At 39.6% G+C, this 12139-nt stretch overlaps 1 protein-coding gene across 1 annotated transcript; it reads left to right on the top strand.

Moving 5' to 3' along the window:
• The first annotated feature begins 367 nt into the window (after positions 1 to 367).
• DEPDC4 (DEP domain containing 4) lies at positions 368 to 11913 on the top strand. The gene is made up of 9 exons (XM_059816992.1): positions 368 to 452; positions 1429 to 1855; positions 2384 to 2538; positions 3097 to 3283; positions 5153 to 5379; positions 6756 to 6898; positions 7119 to 7244; positions 8676 to 8754; positions 11696 to 11913. The coding sequence occupies exons 1-9, from the start codon at positions 368 to 370 to the stop codon at positions 11911 to 11913; spliced, it is 1647 nt and encodes a 548-aa protein (XP_059672975.1).
• Positions 11914 to 12139: the final 226 nt, after the last annotated feature.

Raw genomic sequence — 12139 nt, 5'->3', positions numbered from 1 at the left:
CCTGCCCGCCCCGCGCAGTGGCACTAGGCCATGGGCAGCCGCTCCTGCCCCGGGGCGCGGAGGACAGGCCTCTTACCTGAGCCCGCGGGAAGCTGCCGGCGCAGCGCCCTGCTGCCCGTCGCCCTGTGGGCACGGCGGGCCGCCTGTCACGCCGGTTCCGTCTCTCGCTCCGGCCCCAGCTCGGCCCCGTCCCGCTCCAGCTACTCCATAGCGACGGCGACAGCCACAGTGCCGGGGTAAAGGGGCGGCCGGAGCGCGCCTCACTTCCGCCCCGGAGGGGCGGTGCTGGGGCGGTGGCCGGGGGAGGCGCAGGAGGGCGGGAAGTGATGCACTCTGCCGGCTTCCGCCGGCGGCACCGGCCGCGGTTATGGCGGTTTATTTGACTCCGCGGTTCAGGAGGCTCCGGAGTCAGAGCGAGTTAGAGCCGCGGCGGGGAAGCGGGCGGCGGCGAGGTGGGGGAAGACAGTCATCCGGGTCTCTCCGCTGCCGCGGCTTTTACTGCCGCAGCGTCTGTGGGGCTGGCGGCGGCTCCGCGCCTCGCTGGGGAGCGCAGCGGGCTCTGAGGGGTCGACGCGTGCCCCCGCCTCGGATGGGTGCCTCCGGCTGCTGGCCTGCGGGCGGGAAGGAACTAGCGCGGCGGTCAGCAGCTGTACAGGGGAGAGAGGAGTTTTCTCCGGCTGTGCCCCCAGAAGCCGTGGTTAAGGCGGGCGCCGCTGCTAGGGCTGGGCGTGGAGCTGTGCCTAAGTGTAGGGAGCGAAAGGTTGCGGGGCAGGCAGGTTTAATGTATTGCACATACTGGTTTGTCTGCTGAGCTGAGAGTGATACGTAGAGGATAAACGGGACTGGAAGAGCATCTCCCCTAGGTGAGGCTGGGACAGCTCAGCCTGGAGAAGAGAAGGCTCAGGGGGTTCTCATCCAGGTCTACACGTACCTGAAGGGAGAGTGCAAAGAGGACGGCGCCAGACTCTTTTCAGTGGTGCCCAGGAAGGTTCTAGACTCTCCACCTTTGGAGATGCTCAAAAGCTGTCTGGACATGATCCTGGGTGACCAGCTTTGTGTGGCCCTGCTTGCACAGAGGAGGTTGGACCAAATGGACCCCGGAAGTCCCTGCAAGCCTCTGCCGTTCCGTGATTCTGTAACGAATTAATGTGTATGTGTACATACATACAGTATGTGTGGGGAAGGGTTTTTTTTGTTATGGTTATTACCACCTGTTTTTAGTGTCTTTTTGTTCTCTTGTTGACTCTGCCCTAGTGAGTCAACTTACAAGAAGGACTGATTCATGAAGTATTATCTTTCTCTGTCTCCAAAATTAAGCTGATTTCTGGAGAATTTATACATATATAAATAATTTCACAAATTAAAAATATTTTTTAAAATGTTAAAACTTTATAAACATTGTAAAACTTGCATATAAATATTTTGCAGATTGTGATGGTCCTTTTCAAGCAACTCAGCTGTGGAATAGTATTATTCATGCTCTTCACAGTCAGGTGGAAATCAAAAGACGTAGACAACATCTGAAAACATACAAAAACTGTTTTACTGGCTCAAATGCTGTTGATGTGGTACTAAGTCATCTTATGCAAAGCATGTACCTAAGCTGCAATGATATTTCCCGGCTGAAGGGAGTCCGTGTATGCCAAGCATTGATGGATCACAAGGTGTTTGAACCAGTTGGAGCAAAGCTTTACTTATTCAAGAATGAGAAAGAAACTGAGTTTGAAGACACAAACAGTAGTCTCTATAAATTTGCAAAGAGCAGTCTTACTCCTCTTCTTCCTAGAAAGAATAAAGACAATGAGAGCTTGTCTCCTGAGCAAGTCTGGAAACAGAAGACAAGCAGATGTTCTAAGTGAGTTACTCTGAACTATGCTGATTTTTATTTTTTTTTAAAGTTAAGGTGGGTTAACTGTAGATGAAGTTATGCCTGTTTAACCCAGGTATTGGAGGCTTTTGAAAACTACGTGCCAGTTTTGAGAATGTCATGCCTAAATCGCAGATGCTACCTAATATTTTTTTGGTAATGCTAAACTGCTTTGATCTGCCCTTTGTTACTTAGAATAGAGTCTGGCACAGTAGCATAAGCCTAGGAATCACTTTGTTTTGCAATCAGTTTTGCTGAAATCTCAGAATTAGTATGAATGAGTTACTTGCTGGAAGCTGGTAAAAGAAATGGAACTCATCAACGGTATTTGGAATCAATATCCTTGCACTTTCCACAAAGCAGATATGGATGATTGGTTTTCTAGCAGCAGGGTAAACCCCAGATACAATGAAGCCCTAAAGTCCTGATTTAACAGCAATTTAACAGAGAAAAAAAAAAAAGGTAAATGTGTCCTGATCATATTTGTTACACATCTAATTTTTTTTTTCCCCTAAGCAGAACGAAGTGTGAAACAACACTTTCAAATCCCTTAGCATTAGAAGCAGCCAATAAAAAGCGGGTAGAGGAGCTTCTTCAATCTATAAATGTTCACACATCTTTACCTCCAAAGATCATGGTTAATGAACCAACTCATCTGCTTTCAAAACGAGGTGAGGATTGAATTTTTCTTTTTAAAACTTAATCGTTCTTCACTGTACCTACTTGGGTTGACTGTCTCATTTCTGTTAAACACTGCCCCTCGGAGTCCTAAATTTAACATGTCACTAATGACAAAATAGCTAAATGAGTACAAAATGGGTAAATGCTCATAGTAAGTAAACAGAAAGAAACAAAACAGGATTAAGTTCTTGCAGGATAGTGCTATTCTATTTATGCAAATACCACTTCAGGAGGAAATAGGTTTCAAGATTAAATACATCTGTATTATATGATTCCTTTGCTATTCACTTGTGTTTTCTTGTACATATTACTAATTAGAGTAGGTTGTTCTTAATTCTAATATGATGGGGGAGAGAGAGATGTTCTCTTTAAAGCCTTCTTTCTTAGCATTCCTATTTTGATCCCTTCTTCCCCAACACAGAAACTTCACACTATGCTGTTACCTGTTTTCTTTGAATATTTAAAATGTTCTTGAGTGAGTAAAAACAAAGGTTAGTGGTTTACATAAGATCTTATTTCTGAGGGTGTTTTTTTGTTTATGATATCAGTAATAGAAGATGTCTGGAAACAGCAAACTCTGCTACGACTGCTGCAGTTAATTGATGTTCCACTTCTAGAAAATATCTTGGTGTCTTCAGTGAAGACAAAATCAGACTCTTTTGGCAAAGAAGAAGACCTGATTATCTCAAATACTTTCCTGGACAGAGAGGTTACATGTAGCTTAAACTTGCCTGAGTAAGTAATAAATCTATAAAATGGATTTGTTAGTAAACGCTTTACTTCACGCTTGATCAAATATCTGTGTTAAGTGAACAAAACAGACATCATCACACTTCTATACTTGTAGACAGGGGTGGCATTAATGTACCTTCCTTTGACTTCTTTTCAGAAGTGGTAAGGGAATTAACAAAAAGTATATGTTTAGGATTGGACATTTGAGGATTTTAAGTATAAATTAAAACTTTAACCTCAAGTGTCGAAAACATGCCTAGCTTTTAGACCAGACACTTCACTCTTACGTCTCTATAACAGATACTAGAACTTGGAAAAAAAATATTCTGAGGCTGGATAGCATCTTAACTCCATGGTTTTTTCCTCCCAGAATGCCTTAATGAACAGAATGCCTAATGTTTCTTTTGAGCTTTATGTTAACATTGTACTTGATTCTTGGGTGATTGGTGGGTTTACATCTCTTAAAATATCTCATATGTGGTTCTTACTCTATTATTCTGTGTTAAGTGTCTCTAACATTTGGGTCTTTGCTAATATATCAGATGAGTATTAAGAAAACTAAATGCTTGCTTCATTACTTTATTCTACAATTACTTAAGTGGGGGGCTGGAGTAGCATCTTTGTAGACAGTATATTATTTAGGTCTGGCTTATAGCATGCCTAAGAAATGGAAAATTCCAGGTATGAAGAATAGCCACCAGTATTACAAGTAGTTGTAGGATTAATTGCCCCCAATATGAAGATGGGGGAGTAAGCATAATTTGTATCTCAAGTTTTCTGACTTCAGTTTTCAAATAGTGTCATATTATGCTTGAAACAATCAAATACCTGTGCTCTGTGTGCATGCTTTAAAACTGTAATCAAATCTTGCTTGCAGTGATTGCACTGCTCATGGGATCATAACTAAAGGGAGGTCATGATCCTATTTCTACTTTACTGTATTACCCCATTTATGCATCCAAGGGTTAAACAATCCTTGTTGGCTGCAGCAGTTCTAACAAAAGTTCATGTTTATCTAGCTCTCCAGCAGCAAGTTCAAAATCTTTGTTTCTGGTCTCCATGATAGAAATAAGATTCTGTGGATCTTAAATAATGTTTGCATCTTCTCACACTTTATTGGTTCAGTTCAAATTATTCTATACCCAGAGAATTAGACAAGAGTAATTCTCCGTCTGCCCCCCACAGTTCTATAATTTTAGACTACTTCTGTACAAAATGGCTGAGTATAGTGACTTTTTCCTCTGACCTTCCAGCCTCTTTGAACAATGAGTTGTCTATCTCAATTTTAGGTTCTCCTTACATGTTTCTCTCCATAGTTAAGTCATACAGGCAACAAAGGCTTAAGAAAACTCATGCCTTTATAGTAGGTCACATAATAAACTGCTTCCACAGTCTTCTGGGATTTAAACTATTTTTATTTTTCTCTGTTTTCAAACCAATTGTCTTGTTTCTCTTCTGTAAAGATGCAGTCCGTTTCTTTTTCACCTTGGTTAGCCCTGGTGGGTTTTCATTGTGTGTGTTGGAGAAATAGTGGGGTGGTGTTTGGTTTTAAGTACTAGCTGAATCAGGCAAGTGTCCTGGGGTCAGTGACAATCTGGCATGATCGCAGCTGGTTTTGATCTGGGCGTACCTCAGGTCTATTTTCTGTAGCACAGGAGAACCATGGAAGTGGCTTATTTTGAGCGGGTCCTTGAACTACTATAGTGAAATAAGTTACATATACTGCTTAATAAGCAACAGGTTTAATGCTGTGTTTCAAATATGTGGCTATACCTGCATGGTTATTTCTATCTAATTTTCTTTAAAGGTTTAAATAAGAATAGGCAAAGCATTTTAAAATAAGCACTAAAACTAACTTTTTTCCTTCTACAGGCTTGACAAATGGCTCTATGCTGCAATTGATTGCTTGGAGTATTTCCCAGACCAATTCATAGTGATGGTTAGTCAGCAGTTACCTCAAAGTGCTAACAAACCCAGCAGTCTGAATACATACAAGAAGATTCTTTTTGACATAATAATCAAGTATTATAGTCAAAAGAAAGACTGCCTTCTTGCCACTCAGGATCTTGATATTCATTCAGGAATTATAGAACTTATAGGTAAGAGCAACCTGGAACAAAAAGTACAAGTGAAAGCTGTATAAAGGATGTAACTTACTAAGCGTTAATTGACTGAATCATAACACCATTTGCAATGCTATTGCAGATGCACTCTATAGGTTGTAAGGGAACGCTTGAGGTCACTAGTCAGAACCTCTGCCCAAGGCAAGGGCAAATTTCAAAGTTAGATCAAGTTGCTTAGGGTCTGGTCGAGCAGAATTTTGAAAATCTGCAAGGACAGAGATTCACCAACCTCTGTGGGTAACCTGTTTCAATGTGTAACTACTCTCAATGTGAAAATTTCTAACAGCTAGTCAGAACTTCCCTTGTTGCTACTTGTGACTAATAATGTAACTTTATAGCAAGGATTTAACTTTTTTCTTGTTAACCAGCATAAGGTTTTGTAAGTTCTGGACTTAGGGCTTTTTTAGTAATAGAAGTTATTTAAAATGATAAAAGGGGCTGTTGGGATTGTGATTCAGGCTGTGATCCCCCCAAAAAAACCCTCTCTACATATGTACACTTTTATATGTCTTGATCATATCCTTTGGCAATTCTTTCCAGCTTTTTTTGTCTGTCCTCCTTTTGGAAAAGGGTCACTTACATGCTCTTTTGGTGTTCTTTTTAAACAAAGATGGCTTCAAATGGCTTGTGGTACACCCCTGAAAGTCCTGGATTATTTCTTGTAAAATATAACTTCTGTCCCAGTAATAGGACAGAGGCCAGAAAATCATATGTAGGTTCTATTCCTGTATCTGCCTTCATCTTGCTCTTGCCTTAAGAAATTTACTTGGATTTTTGATAGTTCTTCACTTTCAAAGTGAAGATAACTAGAATTATCATCTAAAGGGTTTTTTATAGGAGATTATTTCCACTTGATCACATTTTCTTGAGAAACATTACCTAATTGCTTAAAAAAGGGTGAGGGACGACACACCAACCAACAACAAGAAAACAAACAAAAAAACCCACACCAAAACAAAAAAAACCCCACAAAACAAAAACACCTCAAAGCAATGAGAAAGTTAGACTTGTTTGTCTCATTAATTACTTTGAGATTAATCCTGGAATATAATATGAAGATGTGTAAACACCAACACTTCAGTGTTTGCACATTGTACACAGAATATAGATGTACTTGTCCAATATATAAAGGACATTACTGTTCTCTGACTAGCCATGGGACAAAGGTTTTAAGCTTACATTGATTAAATGCTGTATTGAGTCTTGTCAAAAGGTTCTAGAAGTCACTGAGATAACCTGCTTTGTTTGGAGGGAAACTCCCCAAAAATGGGATTACTATTGGAATTTAAATATGTATTCTTGACTTTGAAAATGAACAGTTGCACTGGATACCCTGTTTTACTCCATTGCAGAAAAAGGAAAAACAGATCAAGCTCTAGAGGCGTCACAACTTTATGTAAAATTACTAGCACCAAATATCCGAGAAGAACTACATAGACTCCTGACATTTGTAGCCATCGCATCCAAATCCGAGAGCTACAAATTACAAAAACAAGTGAGTATCTGTTATGTTTAGTGTGGGAAATAGCACTTTCCTATAGTAAAGGTAACTTTTTTCCCCGGAGTTAGAAGTATTCTGTTTACTGCCTTCCAATGTGATGTGTTTTAAAACAATTATCAAGGTGTTCTTCCCACTGATAGCATCCTGTTATACTTAGTCTTTGCTGATGCATTGCAGGTAATCTAATGCCAAATCTTGGTTCTTCTTTATGTAGTTCGATAACAGATCGGTGATCATCAAGACTTGCACAAAGTTCATCGTACAAAATAAGACATTGTCAAAACCCCAGGCAGAACTGCTGACTCAGTTTCTGATGGACAATCATTCCGAGCTCTTCAAGGTAGCATTTTCCTTACCTCATTGGCTTTGTAATTTTAAATGTTAAATGCCATGGAGTGCCTTTTTTGGAGATGAGAGGTCTGAGGAGCAGAGTTTAATATTCCATCTGTTACAGTTTAACAGTACAGTGAAGTAGGGTGAAAAGCTATTTCGGACTATGGAGGACAGCTTTTTGAGAGCTTTGCAATCCTTTACATATAGTATCCTCAGTCTTTATTTGCATCATTTGTGTTAAGAAAATATTTGAAGCATTAAGAAATTTTTATAGAGGGCTTTTTCTACCTTGTTCTGATGGCTGTCTACTAAATTTTTAGGCTTCTTAGTGTCTTTCTCCTTTAGAAGTCAGCTGTCATACTCTAAGTGATATATAAGATGGCGTGCTCTGGTGCCCCAGTGTACATGTACAGCTTTGACAACTCTCAAGAGTTTGTTTTGGTATTTTGAAATGTTAACTTCTAAATTAAAGAAAGTAAATGAAACCACAAAATGAAATGGCCTTTCTATTTAACTTGATCAGTTATAAAATGTATCTGTATATTTACATAGTCTCCTTTATTTGCGTTCCATCATATTGTCACATGTGTGAGAAGATGCAACCTTCCCAGATCCTATATTGACTTCCTGAATTCAACCAGTGCATTAAAGTTGTGATGCTTCGATACTGTTTTCCTCAACTATAAAATTCCTTATTAAAACACTAAACTAGATAGAAATGAACTAATTATCCCAGCTACTGTAAGATAACTGTAAATTGCTCTAGATGATTATTGTCCGGTTACAAATAAGCCTCACAGAAACATTGATTTGGTTTCAGTAAAATATTATTTTTGGTTCTTATACAACACATTCATTTCCACTTCTGACCTCAGCTAAAGAGACATGGGAGACTTTTGTTTTTTTAATTAGCTCCAGTTTAGTTTGAAAGTGGTTACTGTGAGTGTTGTATGTGTTAATATATAGCCAAAACCAAATACTTTGTTATTAAGGGTTCTGACATGAGGGTTAGGGCTTTAATTCATGACTGGAGATGGAGCCAGATCTAACAAATGAAGTGCCTGCTGTTTCATAGCGGTGACAGCAGAATGGATGGTGGCTCGCTCTTTCACAGCTGCAGTTGAGAGCCTTTGATATTATAGAAGCTGAAATCAGTTCAAGGTCTACATTACAGTTTTTGCCATAGTTCAGTGGAAAACAACATCTAGAACATCTTGCTTCCTATTTCTGTGGCCAGAAATATCAGAAATAAGCATACGTATATGTGTTTTAGTGCAGTTTTTTGAGAGATTTTGAATGTGTACCTAAATAGATGTAGGCATAGATTCTTCTGCAGCTAATTATGTGATTTTTAAATTGATCATCCGAAAGCTTTAGATTCTCAAAATATAGAAGTATTGTTTTTGTAACTCTTTTCTTTGTTGTATTGTATTTTCAGACTCCTTTAACTCTTCTGGAACTAACCAATAGGAGACTTGAGAGTCTGCTAGAAGGACAAGATCCAGATACCGATTCAGGTAGGTGATGTGATACACATTTTTATATGAACCTTTCTGTACAAATCAATTTTTTATCAGTTGACTATAATCCTGCATAGGCTATGTTTTTTTCTTTTATTAGAAGTGAAGTATTAAAGCAACTAGTGGCTAATTCACTAAATAATTAAATTATCTGCTATAATCAAAACACTGACCTCTGAATATTGGAGAACACGGATTCTATTAATTATCTAGTTTGAACACATTACAGAAATTACTTCTGGAGAAATTAATGCAAAATGTGCTTCCTGAAGTGACTTGCTTATAATTTGGTTTGTGAATTTGATGTGACTTTATATTTAGGAACAGCATTCTTTATATTTCTACCACAAGACACTTAAAAATTCTCATAGAGCTCAGTAGTTTGAGGTTCTAATAGATGTCTTGAGCCCAGACATTGATTATTTAGTGTTTTGAAGAACTCTGCCTCTTCTGGGTAAGCACAAATTTATTAAGAGCTTAAGATTTACAGAAGGGTAGTGTAGCCTAAAGGGAAGGCATTTGACACTTGCTATATATGTGGGATTAGTGTTTTCCAGCTCATGTCTCTTATGAGCTAACATTCCATCTGGCATTGCTGCCAAAAAATATCTTTCAGCACTGTGATTAAAAGAGTTGGCTTAAATAATTTAATTTCTTTCTGACTCTAGCTTCTTCCTTTTGACTTCTGTATTGCCAGTGCATTATATGCTTAAACATTGAAGAAAAACCATTAGGGAACTGAATAATACTGTAAGTTATTGTGCTGTTTAATACTATATTTAATAGAGCATCTGTTTGAGAAGTAGTTGTGGTACAGAATCTTTTACCATCTGTGTCGGGTTCTGGAATGTGTCCAAATTGCTTCCAATGCTTCCAATTCAGTGTTCCGAGTATTGCATATTGTGTAGCCAAAGAATACAGAGTTGAGCAACAGAGGAAGGAGTTGCCTGTCTACAGTATTCTTGGAGCCTGTGTGATCTCCACCAGCACATTGAACAGATAACTGAAGTACAAACCCCATACTATATTCTCCCTACTAAGTTTTGGAGTTTCAATCTGTAAATGCATATAGATTCTATCTACTTGTTGAAATAGCTAGTTTGATCTGATTGTAAGCTCTCCAGCATGGCATATTCCTGTTTTCCTGTGTGCCTCGTTCTGGTGTCATTTTCCCTTTTCTCATGGAGGAGACAGGAGGAAAATCTTTCCTGAGAGCTACTGGGCATTCTTAGCTGCTGAACTTCTGAAGTGCAGGTGGGAGCAGGAGGAAGGGCTGGGGGACCCTGATAAGAAAAGGGGTCTGTTTATTGCAGGAAGGTGATCGTTAGGTCTGCTGGTGATAAACATTCCTAAAAACACTGAGGGAACTCTGGGCTTGGTTTTAATCTAGTAAGCTGCTTGAAACCACTGGACTAAAGGATCCACCCTGAAGTTTTAAGAGTTAATCTCTTTGCCAGAAGTTGTTAATCTTTCCCTTTTGAAAGAGCTGTGTTTTCTTGATCTGACTCTACTAATCCATAGAAGTATTTCACATTTGGTGTTTGACAGACTCATTGTAGAAGAAGGGAAGGACAGGTCCACATGAAAACTCTGGCAGCTCAGGTTATTACCACTCTATGTGAAGCCTTAAGAAGATGGTGTTTGTACAGAAGGAATAGTAAGAATTTTTTCCTGTTTAGGCAATTGACATTTATTCAACCAACTTCCTCACGAATGCGTGGAGTAGCTGAATGCCATTTTTTTCTCAGGCCAGAACTCACTGTCCAATGATGGGCTTGAATCCTTGCAGGGCAGTACTCTACTGCATAGGTTCGCAACATTTTTATAGCTAAATAGTGCTTAAGTTGCCTATCTTTTGGGCTCCAATTCCTTGCTCTGCCCTCACCCTGAACTACTGCCTATTCCATTGCCTCTGCTTCTGGTGCCCAAACCATGCTGAGTTGCCTAGTTGCCTAGAAGTTCACAGAATCACACAGAATGATAGGGGTTGGAAGGGACCTCTGGAGATCATCTAGTCCAACCCCCCTGCCAGAGCAGGTTCACCTAGAGCAGACTGCACAGTGAATGCATCCAGGCGAGCTTTTAATATCTCCAGAGAAGGAGACTCCACAACCTCTCTGGATAGCTTGTTCCAGTGCTCTACCACCCTCAAAGTCAAGAAGTTCCTCCTCATGTTTAGATGAAACTTCCTATGACCAAGTTTGTGCCCATTACCTCTTGTCCTGTCACTGGACACCACTGAAAAAAGACTGGCCCCATCCTCCTGGCACCCACCCCTAAGGTATTTATAAGCATTAATAAAATCCCCCCTCAGTCTTCTCTTCTCCAGACTAAAAAGACCCAAGTTCCTCAGCCTTTCCTCATAAGAAAGATATTCCAGTCCTCTAATCATCTTCGTAGCCCTTTGCTGTACCCTCTCCAGCAGTTCCCTGTCCTTCTTGAACTGGGGAGCCCAGAACTGGACACAGTACTCCAGTTCCTGAATTGTATTCCTGAAAACAGAAGTGTGGTTCAGAGGCAACTGTTTCTCCGAAGTATTCACTTGCATTATGTACTGGGCCTTGCTACGGATCCAACTCACTCACAGGGAATCACTGGATCATGACAACTGCAAGGTGCCATTCTTGCCATGTAGCATTCTTCATTATGGCTTCTGTTTGCAAGAACTGTATTGGCTCTTTGTCTTGCAGGCCTATTTGCAATACAAAATCATCTGTGATACTGCAGTTGTAACACTGCTTTTCAATTTTATTTCTGCAATTAATGTTTAGATGTTCATCCATGCTCAGTGGAGGGCTATATGTTTCACATTGTTTGTAGAGAATTGTCATCACATCTGAACTGGAGTATCAATATACCTATGTTTCTGATAGTATTTTTAAATTAGGCTCTTCTCTGATGCATTAAATTTAACCTGAACTTCTGATTTCTTACAAAGGCTTCACCTTCTGTCAGCGCATGACAACTAAAGAGTATGAAGATCAAAAACAACAAACAAATCGGTATCTTTTTGCATTGGTTCAAGAGATGGACAATGACCCCACTATTCCTTTGAAGCAGAAGAAGAAATTAATTAAAGAATTCAGAAAATACCATTCTCTTATCTTTTGTAGTGGTTGTAAAACTACATGTGAATTTTGTACTCTAAATGGTTAGATATCAATACAGCCATTTTAAATTTTTTTTTTTTTAAGGGGGGGATGCATGTGAAAATTGCTCATGATACAAACCACTTTCTTCTTATGTCCTTACATCTTCAGTTACAGGAAACTGCAACTATCAAAATTACTATGCTGCTAAAAAGCATTAATTCTAATTAATAACTCTTTTAAGCAAAATGTACTTTAACTACTTTTAACTTAGTAATAATGGCATACTGCTT

Source organism: Gavia stellata, chromosome 4, assembly GCF_030936135.1.
Source record: "Gavia stellata isolate bGavSte3 chromosome 4, bGavSte3.hap2, whole genome shotgun sequence".
In the NCBI taxonomy this organism is placed as follows: Eukaryota; Metazoa; Chordata; class Aves; order Gaviiformes; family Gaviidae; genus Gavia; species Gavia stellata.
Note: the sequence above shows the minus strand (reverse complement) of the source record. Positions and strands in the feature narration are given on the sequence as shown.